This window comes from Martes martes (genome assembly GCF_963455335.1).
Source record: "Martes martes genome assembly, chromosome: 13".
In the NCBI taxonomy this organism is placed as follows: Eukaryota; Metazoa; Chordata; class Mammalia; order Carnivora; family Mustelidae; genus Martes; species Martes martes.
Genome location: NC_137901.1, coordinates 79,805,107 through 79,826,028, shown reverse-complemented (window position 1 = coordinate 79,826,028; position 20,922 = coordinate 79,805,107). Strand labels below are relative to the sequence as shown.

Here is a 20,922-nt window from a genome sequence, read left to right as displayed (position 1 = left end):
GATGAGAACAGTCTGTGCAATTTGGGGGGTGCGGGAGGTGGTGTAAAAAGGCTGGGAGCAGCGGCTGGGAAAACACCTTCCTGAGGCTGGAGACGTCATTCCACTAGGGGGCGCCCCAGGCAGACTCGGGGATCCAAAACCAGGGTTCCCAGGCCTCAGAGTCCCCTGGAGGGCCCCTTAAAAACATAAACCTCGGCTCTCACTCCAGAGTTCTAGAGTCAGCAGGTCTGGGGCGGCCTGGGAATTTGCATTTGTAGCCCACCTTCCACTGTGGGAAAGTCAGGGCAAACAAAGACAGACATCCCCCAGCCATCAGCACTGGGAAAAGAGGGCTCTGCCCGTCCCTCGCGCCAGGGATGGAGCCAGCTTACTCGTCAGTGTCTTTTTTGCTCTCCTCAATGAAGGCAATGGATTCAGATCTAAGGCGGTTGGTCACTTCATATGTTCGCAGGGTGACCCCGAAAATATCCTCATGGTACCGGTTGTCATCCTGGGGAACAGAAACAGCCTTCAAATGCCAGCCAAAGGCAGGAGAGGGACAGACACACTGACAACCTCGAATGGAATCTCCTTAAAAAAGATGGGTTCTAAACAAACAAGATGTAACCCAGAGCCCCCCGGAAGACCTCTGGTTTCCCAGACTGTGCTTCATAAGACCCCATGCCCTAACCCTCCAGGGCTTGGGGTCTCACCACCCAGCCCAGGGTGGCAAAGAACATTTCAGTTCACATCTGAACTGGCACAGCTTGGACAAACCTTTTTGTGCAGTGTTCAACCTGGACAACTGCACAGGACAGCGCTGCAGCTTAGTTCTGGGGGCAGGAAGAGTCGGTTTAGGGAGGTTTCTATCCAGTTACCCAGTGGTCCACCTGCCTGTTATTTTCACACACCACAGCCCCCGTCCATACTTAATACATGCACCTGCACACCCAACACCCAGTCCTTCTTCTCTCTCATCTATGGTTGGGGACCATGGGTATCCTCTACCCCGAGCCACAAATGGGAAAATGGGAGCAGGTGGGGATGTCATCATGGCCCCTCTAATCACTGAGACAGGTGGGTTGAGGAAGAGGATACAGGAACCGGATGCTGACAAAGGGATCCAAGAGGCCACTCACTCTCAGCCTGCTGATGAACACGCCCGCATCCTCTGCTGAGAGTTTCCCCTGCTGGGTCATGATGCGCTGGATGGCTTTGAGGACATCGGCGGCCATGGTGACGTCCCCGCAGACATAGATGTGGCCCCCTTGCTCCTGCAGGGCTCGGTACACCGGTTCTGCTAGCTGTTCCTGCAGGATGTCCTGCACGTACTTCTGCAGGGGGCAGCAAGAGCCGTGAGAAGGAGCTGGATCCTGGGCAGCAGCACACTAGCCCCCCAGGACAGCAGAGCCTCACATCGGTGACCCCGGGGAGCAGGAGGAGCGAGGAAGAGAAGGAAAGCCGATCTGAGCGTGTGTGAGTGTTGGAGCTCAGTGGGGCTGAAGACCCTCGAGAGGGTCATGCGGAACACACCCCAGAGCCATAACCCAGAGGGGCATAGGGTGGGTTCACAATCTACCCGCTCCCTGTCTGATGGCCAGAGGTCCCCCACAGGGTGTTGATCCCCGTACTTGGCTAGGTGCGGGGTTTAGCCTACGATGGAAGGCCAGAGAGGCAAGACAGCAAGAGATGGGGGAGGCGAGGGGCTCTCAGCTTCCACCTGCGCAAAGCCTGCTACTGTAGCAACAGCTGGAGTAGAAGGTGGGCTAAGAGAAAGTAGGGTGGGCACGGGGCGGGGGTCCAAATCAGCCTCCAGGGGATTTGCCTTATCTGTTCAGGATGCCTTTCACTTGTCCCCTCTGGATCTCCCCAAGATCCAGGAGGAGCACGCTCTAGTCCTGTAGCCTGTGTCCATATTCTGACTTTGCACCTCTTGGGGACTGTTACATTATTTTTTTTTTTTTAGTTCGTATTTTAAAAATATTTTTATTTTGGTAAGATATGGAAAACATTTCATCTACCATTCAACCATTTTCAAGTGAACAATTCAGTGGCATTTCATGCACCACTATCTTGTGCAACCAGCGTCCTACCTGGTCCTAGAACTTATTCATCACCCCAAAAGGAAATTCTGCACCTACAAGCAGTCATTCCCATTCCCCTGTCGCCACAGCCACTGGTAACCCCAGATCTGCTCCCTGTCTCTACGGAGTCAGCTGTTCTGGGTATCTCACATAAGTGGCATCCTATAATCTGGGCCGTTAGATATTTTAAACTGATTATTTCTATGCTCCTGCTGTAAGGACCTATTTAGCAAGAGGCTTTCATTAAAGTTAAACAAAAACCTTGTTTAACCCTTAAAACTGTCCCTGCTCCCCTCCCCCCAGGGGATTTACTTAAAAACAAGTCCCAGAAACCAGCTCCAGGTAACAAAGCCCAGACACGAGGGTGGGTCAGGCCAGGTGGCGACATCAGTGGGGGGATGCATACTGTCTCCCTAGCTACCAAGGAGTATGGGCCCCCACCCTTTGGGAGCCTTTTGACGCCAATCCTAACCAAGGTGTGATAGGCTAATTCAAATGTCTACTAGGGTAAATTGTAATTCAAGTGGTCACCTAGTATCACTGTGGAGTTTCCTGTGTGTGTTACAATCTCATTGGCCACCTGTGCGTGGCCAGGCCCGACCGCATGGCCTTTGCCCTTAAAAGCTAGTCTGGGAAACAGAGAAGGGTCCCCCTCTCTGTAAGAGGCACGGCCCTGGCCGGTCAGTTTGATTCTTGATGCTTGGCGTGAAATAAAGCTTTGCATGACCTTCGCTTTATATCAGTCTCGTTCCTTTAATCACGGACCCATTATCGGGGCATAACACTGCTTCCTGAAGTACAGAGCTATGTCCAGGAGGAGAATTCAGACCAGGTGAGGGGGTGCCCCGGGGGTGGGATGTGCATGCGTGTACAAGCACATGTGCGGGTGCGCGTATCTGGGGCTAGGGGGCGGGGACAGTGCATGGCTGGGAGTTACCTTTGGTTTGTCTGGCTCTCGGGAGTAGGCTGTGTAAAGTTCTCGGAAGACCCCCTTGTTCTTGGCCTGCAGAGTCTCCTCCCTGTAGATGTGGTCTGTCTTGGATTGCCGGCACCCGAACACCAGGACCATGGGGCAGGGGCTCATTCCTGAGGACCAGAAAGATCTCACGTTGCTCACAGCTCCTCAGATGCCCAATTTGGGAGGGTGGGTGGCTGGTGGAGCCAGGAGAGGGTGCTGGGAACCTTCATGCGTGCCACATGGATAGAGCATACGAACACTGGGACAAGTGGGGTGTATGTATTTGCACACACGTACACCCACATCTACATACGCATGCAGCTGCTCACACCGAGCGAAGTCGGTGAAGGGTGAAGGGTGCTCAGATTTTAGCAGACCTCCTTTCTCTGGGTCTCAATCCCTCCTGCTGCCCCAGTGGCTACTTAGCAGCGCCCCGCCCCCCACACCCCGGCACTGGGTCATGCTGAAAGGCCAGTCCGTGGAGCTGGGCTCAAATTCCAGCTCTGTGCGATGACGAGAACTTGACTTTCTATGTGCCCATTTCCGCAGGTACAGAACGCAAGTAATCACAGCATCTACCTCCTAGGGTTACTCTGAGACCTAAAACATTAGAGCCCGGTGAATATACAGTGACTCCTTCATTGATGTTAGCTATTCCGCCAGAATGACTGCTCCATGGGGTAGCTTTTTTTTTTTTTTCTTTTCTTTTCTTTTTTTTTTTTTTTTTTTTTGCTGTGTGTCTGTCTTGTCTAGTGCTGTCCCTTGACACCTACAATGGTGCTTGGCATTTATTAGCTGCTCAACAAATCCCTGGCCAATGCACACCGCAGCTGTGGGTTTCCTTCTCTCTCCTCCCGAAGCTGATCTGCTGTGTCTCTCACACAGCAAAGCCTGCTCTGGAATAATAGCCTTTGGGACAATCCCATAAACATACACACATTTGATAAGGCTTAATGTTTACTCTCCTAGGGCTGCTTGAATTTTCAGAGGGGTCCTATCTTAACAAAGAAATGTTTTCTGGGGATGGAATTTCAGGCCCTAGAACAAGCTGTGCGGGAGACTGGTTGGGACAGGTCCTTTGAAGCATAACCACGAACCTCAGCCCTGGATCAGGTCAGTACTGTGAGGCCCCTGCCCTCCCCCAGGGAGGGAAGCAACGGAGAGAGAGCTCCATCATTCCTCCGGGTGGCTGAGACACAGGTGGGGCTGCCCGGGGCAGGATGGACATCGCCGGGCTGCTGAATTGCAACACCCACCTTTGTGTTGGATGTCAAATTGCCGTTGCTGCCAGAAGCTTCGGAAAGGGGCAATGCCAGTGCCTGGGCCAATGAGGATGCAGGGCACTTGGGGATTTCGGGGCAGGTGGAAGCTGGGCGCTCTGGATAAGAAAGAGAGAATCAGAAGGCTTGCTGCACTCAAGCCTGATGAAGGGTGGCTGGGTCTTCAGTAGACCAGATGGCCATCTCGATAATCCAGCGGGATTGCACTCTCCGGCTGGGGTTGGGTGCCCCTTATCGGGGTGACAGGTCACACGGATTTGGGGAATTCCCAAAACAGGAGGTCCCTGGGGTCTGGCTGCCACTCCCGTTCCCCATTTTCCTCATTGCTGAGCTAAGCCACAAAGGGCAGTGGGATGATTTCAACCCAGGGTTTCCGGACCTCAGGACTGCTGACATTTGGGGCTGCACACTTGTCTGCTGTCGGGGGTGTCCTGTGCATTGTAGGCTACTGAGCAGCACCCCGGGTCTCCACCTCCTAGAGGCCAGGAACACCCTGCAGCCACGACAGACAAAAATCTCTGTGGGTGTTGCCACGTGTGCCCTGAAGGGGAGCTCCGCCCCGTATTGAGAACCGTGGATTTAGCCCACGGTGAGGTCTCCCCAAATTGGGGAACAGACTTCAGCGTACAGAAGAATTCCCAGGCGGTGTTAAAAGTACAGAGTCCTGGGCAGCAGAGCAAGTCTGGGCTCAGGACACTGCATTTTTGAAACACCACAGGGGATTCTGATGCTCTGGGCAGGTGCACCATCCCATCAACACTCCAGTCTCAACAGCTGAGAAAAATCAGCGGTCAAGGCCACTGCTGAGGCACAGAAGTCACTGGCTGACATAGCGGGACCCTCCGGGGGGCCTACGGGCTCAGCCAGAGCCCTCAGGGTGAAAAACATTTGAGCTGTATTTTTTATCCAATGGCGGTAAGGACACATTCAATGAAATCTACCCTCTTCACAAAATTTTTAAGTGCACGATACAGTACTGTTCATCGTAGGCAGGAGTGTCCTTTAAAACTGAGTTTGGGCGGCAGGGGTTGGGTGGGGGGGACGCCTGGGTGGCGTCTGCCTTCAGCTCAGGTCATGATCTTGGAGTCCTGGGATCGAGCCCCGCATCATGCTTCTTGCTCAGCGGGGAGTCTGCTTCTCCCCCTGCCCCTCACCTCACTCGTGCTCTGTCTCCAATAAATAAAATCTTAAAAAAACAAAAAGAAAAAAAAACCCAACCAGCTGAGTTTGGGAGGAAGAGCTCTGATTGATGGGATGAGGGTTTGGATCTTCCCCATCTCCGGGATAGCGGGAACAGATAGGGTAGCTGTGAGACAGCGGAGAGAATTTCTGCCCGTCTGCAGATTTCAGGAAAGCGGATGCTGCATTTGCCGGGTTGTCTACTGTACCCCAGCCTCTAGCACAGTACATGCAATTGATAAATATTCATTGCATTGACCTGACTTTGTCTGGGCGGGGCGGGGCGGGGGGTACCTGCTTAACTGCTGCTGTGTTGCCCATCCCACGATCCTATTAACTTAACAGCTTGGAAGGGATACAGAGTGTTGATCTCCATTCCGTCTGACTCAGCCATCTCTCCAGAACCCATGAGGCTGGTCCACCCAGCCCAGCTCACCAGTACGCAGATTTGGGACAACCGCTCATTTCTCCGCATTTGCCACTCACCCTCTCACGAAACATGGGACTACTTCGTCAGCCTGTATTCGGTTGAGCCAGGAGGAGCACACGCCGTGGTGAATTGGTCCTTCTCCATCTGGCAGAATAATCAGGGTGGTCTGGCGCGCCTACTGCCCCCAGGGTTTCCCGCCACTGGCTCCCCACCTCGCTCCAGTGCAGAAGCTCACAGCCCTATGCCAAGTTTCTGTCTTGGAATTCCCTGTCTGGATCCCTTCCTCTGAAGGGGAAGAGGGAATGGTGAACCCCTGAGAAACTGCCCAGGATTCCCACGGGGGAAGGTGGGTTGGATTCAGACCCCGCCTACTGAAACGGTCTCGGTCAGTGTGATGCCGGCGACCGTCCAGGATCCGGGTCTTGGAGCTCCCTCAGGCACCATGCATTCTAATTGCTTTATCAAGGAGGGAAAATATGCTAGGGTATCTGACTGACCCATAACCAGGGGACTGCATGCAGCAGAGAGCGCCCCACTCCGGGCGATGGGTGGGGGTGCCTTGATCCGGTTGTTGCCTTGCAGGTGGAAGGATAAGGGGATGAGTAAAAGCGCTCTCAGGCTTGGGGAGCGGAGGAAGCTTTCAAGTGCACATCTTCCCTCCTTCCTGATTCTGCACAGGGTTGGCTCTGCCTAAGGGGACAGTTTGCCTGTCCTGCTTCTTCCCCCGGTTCCTGGCCTCGAAGTGGGTCTCCTCTCGGGACTTTGGGATATGGCAGCCCCGCAGAGGCCCCCCGGAGGGCAAATGCAGACCCGGAGGCTCTCCCAGGGCCTCTGCCTACCTCGGGTGCGGTAGGAGACGATGGCCACGGTGAGGTGCACCTCGTCGGGGTACATGTCTGGGGAGGAGCTGATGGAATAGTAGCGGGGCTGCAGCAAGGACAGCTGGGTCAGGAGCAGGGTGGACGGCATCTGGATGGATGGGAACTCCTCCAGCACCTCCACGATGGTGGGGTTCTTGCCCCATTTCCATTCCTCGTATTCCTGCAAACCCTGTGCCAAGGAGAGGGATGGAGAACTTATACCCCGCTCTGGGTACACATTTCCAGTGGGGGCAACGGAACGTCCGGGGAAGAAAGTCGGGAGAGGGCACCTGGGTGGCTCAGTGGGTTAAAGCCTCTGCCTTCGGCTCAGGTCGTGATCTCAGGGTCCTGGGTTTGAGCCCCGCATCGGGCTCTCTGCTCAGCAGGGAGCCTGCTTCCCTCTATCTCTCTGCCTGCCTCTCTGCCTACTTGTGCTCTCTCTGTCAAATAAATAAATAAAATCTTAAAAAAAAAAAAAAAAAAGAAAAGGAAAGTCGGGAGAGAGAAGGATACCTAACACTCACACAGTAATAACTCCACACCAGGTCTTTACTTACGACAATGTTATGCAGTAGGTATGACTGTTGTCCCTATTTTATAGCGGGGAAAACTGACAAATACAGAGGCTCTTTGGCTTGGAGGGGGCGATTCTGGGTTTGAATCTAGGTCGGGGGTAGCAGAAGGTCAATGTGGCTTACTACCTATTTGCAGGGCTCATGAGCTAAGACCTGTTTTTACACGGTTTAATTGTTGGGGGAAAGGATCAAAAGAAGGATACAATTTCATGACCCAAGAATGTGATATGAAATTCAAATTTCTGTGCCTACAAATACGATTGGATTGGAACCCAGCCACACTGACTCAGTTAGGTACCGTCTATGCTGTTGGGCGATAATGGTGGAGTTTAGGGGCTGTGATACAGACCTCACAGACCGTGAGCCTAAAATATTTACTACCAGGCTCTTTATGGAAAAAGGTTGCTGACGCCTGCTCTAGGGGGTGTATGCCCTTAACCATAATCGGTCCCGCCATATGCAAACATCAAGAGAGAAGCACTGTGGAGAGTCATGGTTTGGTGGTATGGAATGCAGACCTGTGACCTGTGAGTTTGCATGCCTGGAGATGCATCAGCAGAGAGCATAGGTCAAGTTCAAGATGGTGAATGACAGCCCCAAAAGAACAGGTTTGGGTGTGGAGGACCACAGTTGGGGTTTGTGGACAGCAAAACCCAGCTGCTACCAGGGAACAGAGGAACTCCCTGGGGCTCTGGAGTTATGTTTTCCTACTTGGAAGCTGCTCTGGGCAGTCCCTGAATGCACGGAAGAGGCTCAGATTTTGAGGAGTAAAGCCTATTATAAGTACCATATAATAAAGCTTTCCTCCATGTCCCTAAAGATCATTCTTGCCTTATTAATAGGGTATGGCATCCTTGAGAACGTGCCTCCCAGACCTCCAGCCTCACTGACCTCGAGCTGCAGGGGAGCCATCAGCCAAGAGCCTCAGGAGCTGCCCTCTGAAATGGACATCCACAGGAAACAGACATGGTTCACCCGTGTTGGTCCTTCCTAAGGCTGTGGCTGCAGTTCCAGATGTTTCCACTCACACACTCAGAGTCAGACTGGTTGGAGCTCTGATGGTTCTCCCAGCCTTATCGGACTCCTGCCCATCTTCCCCTCACATGGGTGTTTCCCTTAATCAAAATCCTTGCTCATTGAATCCTACCTCGGAGTTTCTGCTCTTTGGAAGAAGCGGGCTCATACGTACAGTTTATGGGCTAATGCGTACGGTTTATCAAATTCTACTTGAAATTGTTCCATGTGATCTCTGACCCCTCTAAACGTAGCCCCTCCCCCATTAATTAAAATTTTAAAGTTATACATGTACATCATGTACAAAGGTAAACAATTCTGCGAAGTTTACTGATGAAAATTAATGCTCCACTTCTCCAATCTGTTTCTAGGTCCCCAGAGTGAATTACTTAATTGCAAGTCTCTAAGTGTTCCTTTTCACGTCTGTTTTCTCATTTCTAAATATAGCCGATCCTCTAACAACATGGGTTTAGTCCCATGTTGGGTCCACTTATATGCAATTTTTTTTTGATGAATATAATAGAGGACTGTAAATGAATTTTCTCTTCCTTATGATTTTCTTTTTTTAAAATTTAATTTAATTTTATTTTTTTTAAAGATTTTATTTATTTATTTGACAGACAAAGATCACAAGTAGGCAGAGAGGCAGGCAGAGAGAGAGGAGGAAGCAGGTTCCCTGCTGAGCAGAGAGGCCGATGCGGGGCTCGATTCCAGGACCCTGGGATCATGACCTGAGCTGAAGGCAGAGGCTTTAACCCACTGAGCCACCCAGGCACCCCTTCCTTATGATTTTCTTAACAGTTTCTTTTCTCTAGCTTACTTTCTGGTAAGCATATAATAAATCATACATAAAACAAGCAAAATATGTGTTAATCAATTGTTTATGTTATTGGTAAGGCTTCTGGTCAACAGTAGGCTACATTAGTGGTTAAGTTTTGGGGCAGTCAAAAGTTGTATGTAGATTTTCTACTGCACAGGGGTTCAGCACCCCAGTAACCACATTGTTTAAGGGCCAGCTGTAATATATATTCTTTGAAATTAGTACCTTCCTGTCTGCCCATCATTCGTCCCTCTCCTGGACAGCAGAAAAAAGGTAAGCCATCCTTTGCTGATGGCTTGCTTAGAGGGGAGGAGCCCCCACTGGGAGAAGTCTGGGTGGTCCTCCTGGGTAGGAATCATACTGAGTAAAATTTTGTGTCAGGTTGGGGCAAGCGAGCCCTAGGTTTCAAAGTAAGGATGGTAGAAATGTTTAATGCATTTTACCATCTGAGGGCCTCCTCTATCTTGCAAGTCCTACCAATAGCCCCTTGGTGTTGGGAAAGGCCTCTCTCTAAAACAGGGCACTGTGGGACTCCTCTCTCTTTCTATTCCTTCTAAGCATGGGCTCAGATGGCGCTAAGGGAAGCTTAGGAGTTCCCAAGGAAGGAGGAACAAGAGTTAGAAAAGGAATCTCTACCGGGCCAGAGAGCTCTGAGACTCAACAGGGCTACCCTTGTTCTGTCAGACCTTAGTTAGAATGAGGGTAGATGGTGAGGACAAGCCAGAATGGACTAGCCAATATGGCGACCATCTGCAAACGAAAAACCAGCAACTCTTGCTCCACACTGCCATCTTCTGGACAACCGTTGTAACAGCTATATCGCTCTCCAGGGACCAGGAGGGGAAAGATGCCCTGGGGGTTGTACGAGGCCAGGGACCCACCTTGCTGAGGACCAGCAGACGCTGCTTCTCCTTCTCGCTGGTGGCTAGGGAGGCAAACTGCTGTAGCTGCAGCGGCGTCGGCGGCGTGGTGATGTCCAGGTAGTACTTGAAGGCCTGGAAGATGGTGCAGGGCGGGAGGCGGTGCTCGTCTGTCCAGTTACTGATCACTCCTATGGAGGTACAATGGATGTGAGGGGTGGATGGGGGGAGGAAAGTCTGAGCTCCAAGGGCTTGGGTCCAAGTCAGGAAGGCCAGATTTGCTCCTGGAGCAGAGGATGGGGGCAGGTGAGCCAAGCAATCCCTTGGCTTGTCACTTTCCATGTCCCACATCTAGACCCAGGCTTCTCGGGACCATGGGATCACCTCATGCATGCAAGGAGCAGATCCACAATCAATTGTGCCATTTAGTTCAAAAATTAAAAACATAAACCAACATTAAAATAGCATGAGACAGTCCATCTCTGGCGTTTTATGCAGTGAGCACGAGCTAGGAGTCTATTTTGGTTCTGTCTGCCCTCTCATGGTGTTGGCCTCTCAAACCCCTTAGTGGGATTCCAGCATTTAAAATGACAAACATGCCTAACACTTTGCTAGCACTTTCTATATGCCAAGTGCTATTCTCAGCACTTTATATTATTAACTCACTTAGTCCGCACAACAACGCTAGGTGGTGGGTGCTATTATTAGCCCCACTTTGCAACTGAGAAAAAGGGAAGCACAGAGAGGTCAAGGAATCTGCCCACGGTCACACAGCTCGTAAGTGTGAAGTCAGGCAGTCTTGCCCCAGACCTTGTTCTAACTATTACACTGTACTCCTTCTGTGTAATTTTCCATCGGATATAGCCCTACACACAGTGTCTGCTTTATCAGGGGCTCAACCCAAGATAAAAAGTGTTGCTCCAACATGAAGGAAGAACCGGCTGGGCTGGATTTCTTAATATAAAGCATTATCTCCCCAAAGCGGTATCTCCCAAAGGACTTTTCAGTGGGGCTTTCACCACATGCTATTTCCGCACTCTGCCCTGACCATACACTCTAGCTCCTTTGTGAAGGTGACAGGTCACCATGTCTTGGGCTGTCAAGTAAGGTCACTGTGGTTTACGGGTACCTGAGCCCTGAGCTCACCTGTTCCTCCTGAAATGAAGCCCTGAGGCTTATCTGATGCCTTTAAAATTCTTCAACGGGAAGGTCTAGGATGGTCCCTAAAACAAACCGGAACCTGATCTAATGATGATTCAACCTTGAGAGCGCCACCGAGTTGCATGTAATGCCTCTTGATTTTAAGAGGAGGGAGGGGTACACGTCGGCGGCTGTTCATTGGTGGGCAGTGAGGCGGGGGTGATGAAAGAGGGCAGATGCCCCTTCCCCCAGGGATGAGCTATGGATGTCCTAGCATCACGGACACTGGGTCAGCCAGTTGGGCCAAGGTGGTTCAGCCATGAGAAAGGAGGAGTCTCAGGAGGTGACAGAGACCCACTCTCCCCCACCTGGATGGGTGACTGGGAAGAAGGATGGGTCTCCTTTTCCCCAGACACCGGGGCACCCCACCCTGCCGTAGGTACCCAAAGCCGTGTTCCGCTCCTCCAGCAGCTCCACCTTCACCAGCTGGTTGACCGGGGGTGCATCCTCCAGCCGCTCGATCAGGGCATTCACGAGGTCCTCGCGGTTGCCTGGGAAGACGCCCAAGTGGTCCCCGGGCTGGTACTGCAGCTCCTGACTCCCGTTGGTGTGCAGACGCACGAAGATGGTTGATCGGCTGGAGGGAAAGGTGGGGAACATCAGAGAAGAGTCGCCAGCTACTCCCTCCTTTCTCTGCTCCTTTGTCTCTTTTTGTGGTTGCAATCCCCCCTCCTTTCCGTTCTCCATGAGGCCCACGCCAAGAGACCTCTGCCCCCATCATTCCACACCATGGCTTTTAGCAGGTCCCCCGTGAGCTTCTCCGCAAATCCAATGCCAATACCATGAGCATTCATCTTGCTCATGGAACCAGCACAGGACGTGGCTGGTCACTTCCTCCTTCTCAACTCCCTTCTCCTGGGTTCCAGCACCCCAGATCTCCCAATCTTCATCCCTTTGGCAGTTCCTTCTCATCTCCCCAAACTCTGGACATCAGAGCCCCTCAGGGTTCAGTTCAGTCCTCAGATTCCTTGCTTTTCTATCTTCCCAAACCCACCTTTCTCCGTATCACTTACCGGCGTCTGCCTTCTTGTGGAGTTTCCATCATTCTGTGGTTTGTGGTCTGCCTTCCCCTGCCTCCCGACCCTCCCTCCCCCGTCCCCACCCAGCCTCCAGACAATGTAAATTCCATAGGGCAAGGAATCTGTTTTGTCCACTGCTCTTTTTCTGGCAAATAGGACAGTCACAGCACATAGCTGGTCCTCAAGAAATATTTACTAGATGAAGGAACCTCAGACTCCCAGAGTTCACCATTTGCCAGAACAGACTGTGTTCTAAGTACCAACTGGGGTTCTCCCAGGAATCAGGACCCCATGGAGCCAAGGCAGTGGAGTCCTCAGTCTGCGTCATGCCATCTCTCCTGGGAATCCCAAGCTCTGTCCCCCCTTTTGTAAGTATGTGTGTGTGTGGGGGGGGGGGAGCAGGCTCCTTATATTATCGCATAAGAGAAACACACATTTGGTATTGGTTGTGCAAAAATCCACTCATATAAATTTGAGAGATCTAAGGAGAAAACACACAGAGGAACTGATTTATGTCCTGCCTAATACTCCCCTTTTCCACTGGTTTTTGTATTTTAAGGGCAGGAGGCCCGTGCTAAGGGAGGGCAACCAGAATGAATTCTCAGACTATGATCATTCCGGTCCTTTAAAAGGTTTTAGAACAGATCTACTGCATTTTACACAATGCCTGAGAACTTGGGAGCTGATTACGCTTTTGGTAAATCAGATTCTTTGTCCTCTTCGGGTTCCGTCGGCATTTCAGAATCTTTTCTTTTCTTTCTTTCTCTCTCTCTCTCTCTTTTTTTTTTTAGATTTTATTTATTTGAGAGAGAGGGAATGAGAAGGGGGAGGGTCAGAGGGAGAAGCAGGCTCCCTGCCGAGCAGGGAGCCTGATGCGGGACTCGATCCCTGGACTCCAGGATCATGATCTGAGCCGAAGGCAGTCGCTTAACCAACTGAGCCACCCAGATGCCCCTAGATCTGCTTTTCTTCATGGCCAAATGGTTCTCGGTAGAGACACTTCATATCCAACATGAAGTTTCTACGTTCTCCATGGTATGTAAATCAACACTTGAATAGACCAATGGGACTCGCTATATAAAGGAGTCTCTGGCATACCCAAGAACCCTTTTGTGCTGCAAATAGCCACCGTTATTAAAAATAGTTGTGCTAGCACATTTACGTTTTTGCAAGTATTTTCTCGAAGCAAGGCAAGGCACCCCTGTCCTTTGTGCGGTGGGGAAATTAGTGGCTGACATTGGGAATGGTGGTGTCAGGGCCTGGGGTCCCATTCTCCTTTCCTGGACAGATTTTGCTGTCTCTGGAGCACTCATCTTGTCAATTATACAGACTTACACGACTGATTCTGATCTGAGCTCATGCGGATTCCTGGTTCCTGGAGAGCAAAGACAACCATCACCTCCTGCCCAGCGGCAGGGTTGGAATTTAGCCGAGGCTGACAGCCAGCAGGGGGCGCTGTGGGGCTGCTAATTAAGGAGCCTCCGGCGCCAACCCCAGGAAGCCTTTGAAAGGGCCCCACATCAATTCCCACTTTCCCCCAGATCATCATGATTTCTTTCAGAAGTATATTTGCCTCCGTTCTTCTGGCCGGTACAAAACAGAAATGTGGAAGACCCGAACTTGCTGAGCTGGCTCACGCTCACAGCCATTTCCCCCAAGCCCTCTTGAACATGACATACGGTGGTCAGGCAGACAAGGGGCAGGAACGGGGAGGCAGCTGGCAGATAAGCCAGGTGCCCCAGGCTCTGCCCATGCTGGAAATTTAACCAAGGGGATGTGGCAAGCCTCTGATCAGGCATGGCTTGCTGAGACCTCCCAGGAATGAATGACTGCGTGGCCTTGGGGCACCCCGATGGGCTGGTCTTTGAAGCCTTGTGGGGGAAGCAGATTCCCCCAACCCTTTCTCAGTAGCACTAACTTGGAGACCAGTTGTCTCAGTTCTGCTGGGGGTTTGTAAGTATAGAATTTTGTAAGTTAGTTTTTTTGTTTTGTTTTGTTTTGTTTTAAGCTTGGGACACATTAAGGCCATTGAGAAGGATGGGGAAAAGAAGCAAGTGCAAAAAGGGCAGTGTGGGAAGGTAGCGGTCATTGGGGCCTCTCCATCCCAGACTCCAGAAGCATAACAGACAGACACAGACACACACACACACACGCATGTATGCTTGGCAGTGGCTCAATGACAGGTTCACAGATGAAACGAGAGTCTGTTAATGTCCAGCATCAAATAGAAAAAAAAAATAGCTAATACTCATTCTTTAATGAAAAGAGTAAACATTGTAAGTTTCATTCATTCAGCAAACTTGTAGTGAGTATTGGGCATTATTCTAGGCACTGGCGAGACAGTGATGGGTCTGGGGTCCCATTCTCATTGACTGTCCTAGTTTCACTGAGGAGCAACTTAAAGAGGTCCCAGAAGGATGGGTGGGTGTTGATGGGTTGGGGACAGCAGGCCCAGTGATCATCAGATAGGATGGTCAGGGAGCCTCTGAGGTGATGTGACATTTGAGCAGAGACCTGAACACTGAGAAAAAGGGGACATGCAAAGACCTGTTTGGGAACATTGTTTGCATGTGCAAAGGCCCTGGGGTAAGAAAAGGTGTGCATATTTGGAGAAGGGAAAGAAGGCTGGAGTGTTTGGAGAGTGGTCAACACTCTCCAATGTGTTGGATGTGGGGGGGGGGATGGGGCTGGAGAAGAAGGAGATCAGAATGCTGGCCAGAGGCCAGATCATGAGGACTTCGTCATGCCTGTCATGGCGAGAAGTTTGGAGGTTTCAATCCAGTGGGAAGCCACTGGAGGGTACGAAGCTGTGGAGTGACAGGATTCAGTTTACGTCTTTCCAAGATTGGTCTAGCTACTATTTGGAAATGGATCTTCGAAAGAAAAGCCAAGAAACGAGGAGAAAAATTAGTGTCTACTGTAGCCACTCATACCATCAATGAACATGGATTTGCTCAAGGCAGCAGCTGTAGGTTTGAGATGAAGTTGAAAGTCAAATCCCAGAGGACAGGATGATGGCTGGACATGCAGTATAAGGGAGGGAGAGGACGCAAAGATGATGCTTGAGGTTTTGGCTTAAGACAAATGTTGATGATCTCTGTTGAAATGGGGAAGACTGGAGAGAAGCAATTTCATCCAGGGAGCAATAAGAATCAAGAGCTCCCCCACCAAGAACTGTCTGTTGTAATATCCCACCACTGTCCACAATGCCCCAACACTCAGGACCCCTTCTGCACCTATACTTCTGCCAGCCACTGCCTAGATGTCCCTCCTCTCATTCCCTTTCTAAAGCCTACCTTGCACTTCTCCTCCATCTGAAATGCAGGACTCTCACCGCACCCATCACCGCTCCATTATACTCCCTGCTGCATTGTTTGTTAATTGGTGTACCTGGAAAATGTATTTCCTGGCCAGGCAATAACTGTGCTCACTCTTCTCTTTGGCTGTGCAAGGATCACCCTCAGGAGGCTGTTTACTTCCTCTTAAGCACTTTGCTTGCAATTAAGGATCTGGGAAGTGGGGAGTAATTTGTGACATCTCGCTTATGGCCTCCTGGCCCAAACAGCCTGATTTTCGGCTGACTTGGGTGGGGAAAAACGGAAGCACATGATGCTTTTTTTTTTTTACTCGATTATCCCTTAAAACAAATCAACAACTTACAAAGCTGGAGATGGTAGTAAGCCTGAAAACAGGTCATGCTCCAGAGTGTGATTCCAAAGGGAGAGAGATTCCTCCATACAACTTGATCCTTTTTGTGCTAATTCACGACTGATTTTAATACAAGGTTCTCGTCCCTAAGCCTGTCTCTTCTAAGTCACTCAGCATAGAGACGGCTGCCCTTCCGAGAGGTGAGTGGGGGTTATTCTGGGACCTTGGTCCAAGCTAGCATCAGAACATTTGCAAAGGACCTTGCTTTTTATGTACCGCGGTTTAGGGAGTAATTTTTGTGATTTGGTCTTTCACGGTTTGTTGCTGAAGGAAATTTCTAATGGGTTCTTAGTCTCTTCTCTTCCACGCTACTGAAGTCATCCCTTTCCACAGGGCAGAAACGGGAAGTAAGGATGTGTATTTCAAACACGAGGTCCCTCTCTGTATCAGAGAGCCCTACGCTCCTGGATGTTGCATACAACAAATTATTCAAAGGGTTTAATTTCCCAACCCATTTCTTTAATGTTGCAGGATCTAAGAGAGTACGTGAGAGCTTGGGGGCTTCATCCTGCTGATAACTCCGTCAGAGGCCCGAAGTCCACGCAGAAAGCATGCATACTAAATCCGCAGGTGTTTGAAGCTGGGACGGATAAGGAAGAGTAACGGAAAGGTATGAGACACTAGTTGCCTTGTGCACCTCGTTGTCAATACAGCAGCCTTGCAATGGTCTTGAGGACACCTGGGTAGCCATTCGGCATGCTGACTTTGGAGTTGGAGAACCGAGTCTATGTGACCTTGATAAAGTCACTTGCATTATCTACTTGTCACTTTTCATATTTAAAACATCGATGATGGGGGCGCCTGGGTGGTCAGTCAGTTGAGCGACCGACTCTTGATTTCAGCTCAGGTCATGGTCGTGGGATCAAGCCCCGCATCGGGGCTCTACACTCAGTGGAGAGTCTGCTTGAGATTCTCTCTCTCCCTCTCCTTCTGCCCCTCCCTGCCTAAAATAAATAAATAAATCTTTAGCGGGGGAGGGGGGAACCAAAACTTCGAGGATAATAGTCCCAACTTCCTGGGCTGGTTAAGAGTTCTGGGAGACTCCTCAGAGAGAGACACAAAACAGGGCTCGGCACACAGAAAACACTAGAGAAGTGTCAGCAATGTGTAGAGCTACCCTTCTTGTTCTGCATAAAGAGACAGAGGCTTGGAGGACCTGCGTGACTGGCCCGCGGTCACACAACTGGTGTGTGGCAGAACAGGGGTCAGAACCTGGGCCTGTCCAGCTCACGAGCCCACTCTCCGTACTAAAGAATCAAGATTTCCAAAGCTCAACATGGGCTGTAACCGGGACGTGAAAAAAGATGTCATTCTCTAGGGATCAATTCAAAGGGCTTCATTAAGGCCAAAAATCTTATTTACAGAAGTCGAGGGACGGAGAGACTTGGCTCGCTCACTTTAACCACAGCAGCAAGGGTGTAAGCTAAATGGGAGAGGGGCATGGCCGCCAGGACAAAACCCATGATCTCGGGCGGCATCAGTGTGTCCTGCTCAGGTCCGGGGGTGGCTTTAATGGCCCCAGTGCACGTGGTAGCTATGACAGGTTCTCTGTGCGCTGTGACCGGGTCTGAGAATGACACTGGCAGCGGGACAAGAGCGCGTCCTTTTACTAAGGCGAAAGGCTTGGGAAACCTGGTCTTAGGAAGCACAGTTTGAAGAAATCAAAACCCAGGAGACACTGGTCCTTGTCCTTGGCTATCAGCAGGTCTCTCATTTGGAAGAATGGAGTTTGTTTCGGGTGTCACCTGAGGATAACTAAGATCAATGCTGAGTGCTAGGAAGATGCCCTTTGGTTACAGCAACAGCAAGATGATGTCTAACAATTAGGACTCTGAAACACAGAGTGGGCTGTCTGGTGAGGTAATGAACCTCCCGTCATCCCAAGGGAATTTAAGCAGCATCTGGGTAGCCGGTTTTCGGGACTCTAGAGAAGAATTACCCACAAGGAAGAAATGTTCTCTGGCTAAGATGCTCTGGTACAATGAACATCAGTAGTTCAACACGGGTGTGGTCTAGATTAAAAATTCTTCATACAACCTTTCTCTTTCTGCTTTCCACGATGATCTGTCCTCTCGTGGTCCCTCTAGGGGGCTTGGCAAAGGGAAGACGGGAAAACCTTGACGCTACAAAGCGGCATGGGCATCTCAGTGGCACTTGGGACGGTCATGGGAAGCCAGGCCTCCGAGTCAACCAGGGCTCCTCCCTGAGGGTGGGGGGGGGGGCATCAGGAGCACAGATGGGGAACCCCGAGCCAAGCAAGGCGTTCCTACCTGGATTTAGGGCTCTGAAGGTTCTGACGGCTGAGGAGTCGAGCGGCCGAGACCCGCTTTTTGTGGACATTGGATAGACCTGTGGTGAGAACAACAATAGTCTCCCTGAGACGGGGTTAAAGCACGGTCAGTACAAAGCCTCCAGCTTCTCCTGACCCTCTCTTCACACTTGCACTGTCCTCTGGAGTGAGGCGAAGAGATGAAAGAGAAGAAGCTGGGTGGGTTGGGGGAGGGCTGTGGATAATGGAGAAGGGAAGGCGAATCTGGTTGAGTGGAGCTGAGAAGAAGAGTTTCAGGGTAATGGCGCCACGCTGCTGGAGGGAGAAACATCCAGGCGCAGGTCGGCTGGGTGTGGGGCACTGGCCGTGTATTTGTTTTCAGAGGACTGCCCTGAAGAGAGATGGAAGCCATGACACCCAGCTTCTTGTGGCTCCTTTTGGGGGGTGAGGGCTCCTTTCTCCCCCAACCCACATGCATGGGGGGCCCTGCATGCCCTCCAGAGGTCGCGGAGAGGTACCTTGCGTAAGTTCTGGAGCTTCGGCCACGTAGGTGAGGCGGAACTTGTTCCTCTTCCAGCTGCGGTCATTGCTGATGAGGGAGTTGTTGGCCTTCTCGATGTTGACATCGTCTCCCACACAGAACACATCACAGGCTGCCTGTGGCACGTGCAGGGCTCTCAGTGACCTCCCAGGCATGGCATGTATCCATCCATCCATCCATTCATCCAACCATCCAACCATCCATCCAACCATCCATCCATCCATCCATCCAACCAACCATCCATCCAACCATCCAACCAACCATCCATCCAACCATCCATCCATCCAACCATCCATCCATCCATCCATCCATCCATCCATCCATCCAACCATCCATCCATCCATCCAACCAACCATCCATCCAACCATCCAACCAACCATCCATCCAACCATCCATCCATCCAACCATCCATCCATCCATCCATCCATCCATCCAACCATCCATCCATCCAACCACCCAACCATCCATCCATCCATCCATCCAACCATCCATCCAACCATCCATCCATCCATCCACCCGTCCATCCATTCATCCCTCTATCCCTCCATTCCTCCACCTACCTGCCCTCCTTCCCTTCTCCTCTCCCTTCCTTTCTTCCCCCCTTTTTCCCTTTCTTATTTCCTTCTATCCATCCATCCATCCATCCATCCATCCATCCATCCCTCCAACCATCCATCCGTCTTTCCTTCCCTCCTTCCTTCCATCTGTCCACCCATCCTTCCATTCTTCCATCTATACCTTCCCTTCCTTCCTTCCTTCTTTCTATCCACTCACCCACCCGTCCACCCATCTATCCATCCCACCACGTACCGGCCAGTCATCAGTCTATCCACTAATCCATCCTATATTTTTTGAATGCCGTTGATGTGCTGGATATATCAGCTTTACTAATTAATGACTGTAAGATTTAACCTCTAGGGGCACCTGGGTGGCTCCATGGGTTGGGCCTCTGCCTTTGGCTCAGGTCATGATCTCAGGGTCCTGGGATTGAGCCCCGCATTGGGCTCTCTGCTCAGCGGGAAGTCTGCTTCCCCCTGCCCCTCTCTGCCTGCCTCTCTGCCTATTTGTGATCTCTGTCTGTCAAATAAATAAATAAAAATCTTTAAAAAAAAAAGATTTACCCTCTACTTAATATGTAACTTTTATGTCATTTATTCCTAAAACCAGTATTTGTAGAGGCCTAACATTAAACAAGAAAATAAACACCTTAGGGGCACCTGGGTGACTTGGTCGATTAAGCATCTGCCTTTGGCTCGGGTCATGATCTCAGGGTCCTGGGATCAAGTCCAGCATCAGGCTCTGCACTCAGCAGGGAGACTGCTTCTCCCTCTCCCTGCCCCCACCCTCCACTTGTATTCTCTCTCTCTCAAATAAGTAATAAAATTGGGGTGCCTGGGTGACTCAGTCAGTTAAGCATCTGACTCCAGCTCAGGTCATGATCCCAGGGTCCTGGAACTGAGCCTTGTGTCTGGCTCCTCACTTAGGAGGGAGTCTGCTTTTCTCTCTCCTCCTGGCCCTCTCCCCTACTTGTGCTCTCTCTCATGTGTGCTCTCTATTTCAAATAACTAAAAATCTTTAAAAAATAAGTTAAGTCTTTAAAAAAAAGAAAATAGACACCTTAGAACTTCCTAGCTATCTTATTCTAAAGATATAAACACATTAAAAGCAGAACATATTGAATGTTTGAACATGTCCCTATGAATTTTGCTTTTTTTCTATTTCTATTTTTTTTCTTTCTTTTTTTTTTTTTTTGCCAAGTTCATAAGTTCTCTGACTTTAGTAATCCTAAGAATTACCATTTGGAATTCAGGTTTTTGGGAAAAAAGCCATGGATAATTCAAGAGTGTTTTTGTTTTTGTTTTTGTTTTTTAGGGAGACAGAGCACGTGAGCAAGGCGGGGAGAAGCAGAGGGAGAAGGAGAGAGAGAATCTCAAGCAGACTCCATGCTGAGTGCAGAGCCTGATGTGGGGGTCTGTCCCATGACCCTGAGATCATGACCTGAGACAAAACCGAGAGTCAGATGCTTACTGACTGAGCCACCCAGGTGCCCCAATTCAAGTGGTTTTTAAGGGTAGTTTTAACCATTTTTTGGCCTTGTGTCGATTTTCAGATAATCTAAACATCCGTCAACTGATGAATGGACAAA

The 20,922-nt window shown here is 50.5% G+C and overlaps 1 protein-coding gene across 2 annotated transcripts in view; it reads right to left on the bottom strand.

Moving 5' to 3' along the window:
* Window positions 1–367: 367 nt before the first annotated feature.
* The window catches only part of NOS1 (nitric oxide synthase 1), a gene marked incomplete at both ends in the record, with an annotated part of 82,055 nt that continues 61,500 nt past the window's right edge, over window positions 368–20,922 (bottom strand). For both annotated transcript variants that reach the window (XM_080822158.1, XM_080822159.1), the window contains 10 exons: window positions 368–490; window positions 1,119–1,313; window positions 3,001–3,149; window positions 4,278–4,399; window positions 5,967–6,054; window positions 6,750–6,960; window positions 10,061–10,230; window positions 11,623–11,816; window positions 18,237–18,315; window positions 18,754–18,892. In XM_080822158.1, coding sequence (XP_080678284.1) covers window positions 368–490; window positions 1,119–1,313; window positions 3,001–3,149; window positions 4,278–4,399; window positions 5,967–6,054; window positions 6,750–6,960; window positions 10,061–10,230; window positions 11,623–11,816; window positions 18,237–18,315; window positions 18,754–18,892 — 1,470 coding nt within the window. The remainder of the gene's footprint in view (window positions 491–1,118; window positions 1,314–3,000; window positions 3,150–4,277; window positions 4,400–5,966; window positions 6,055–6,749; window positions 6,961–10,060; window positions 10,231–11,622; window positions 11,817–18,236; window positions 18,316–18,753; window positions 18,893–20,922) is intronic.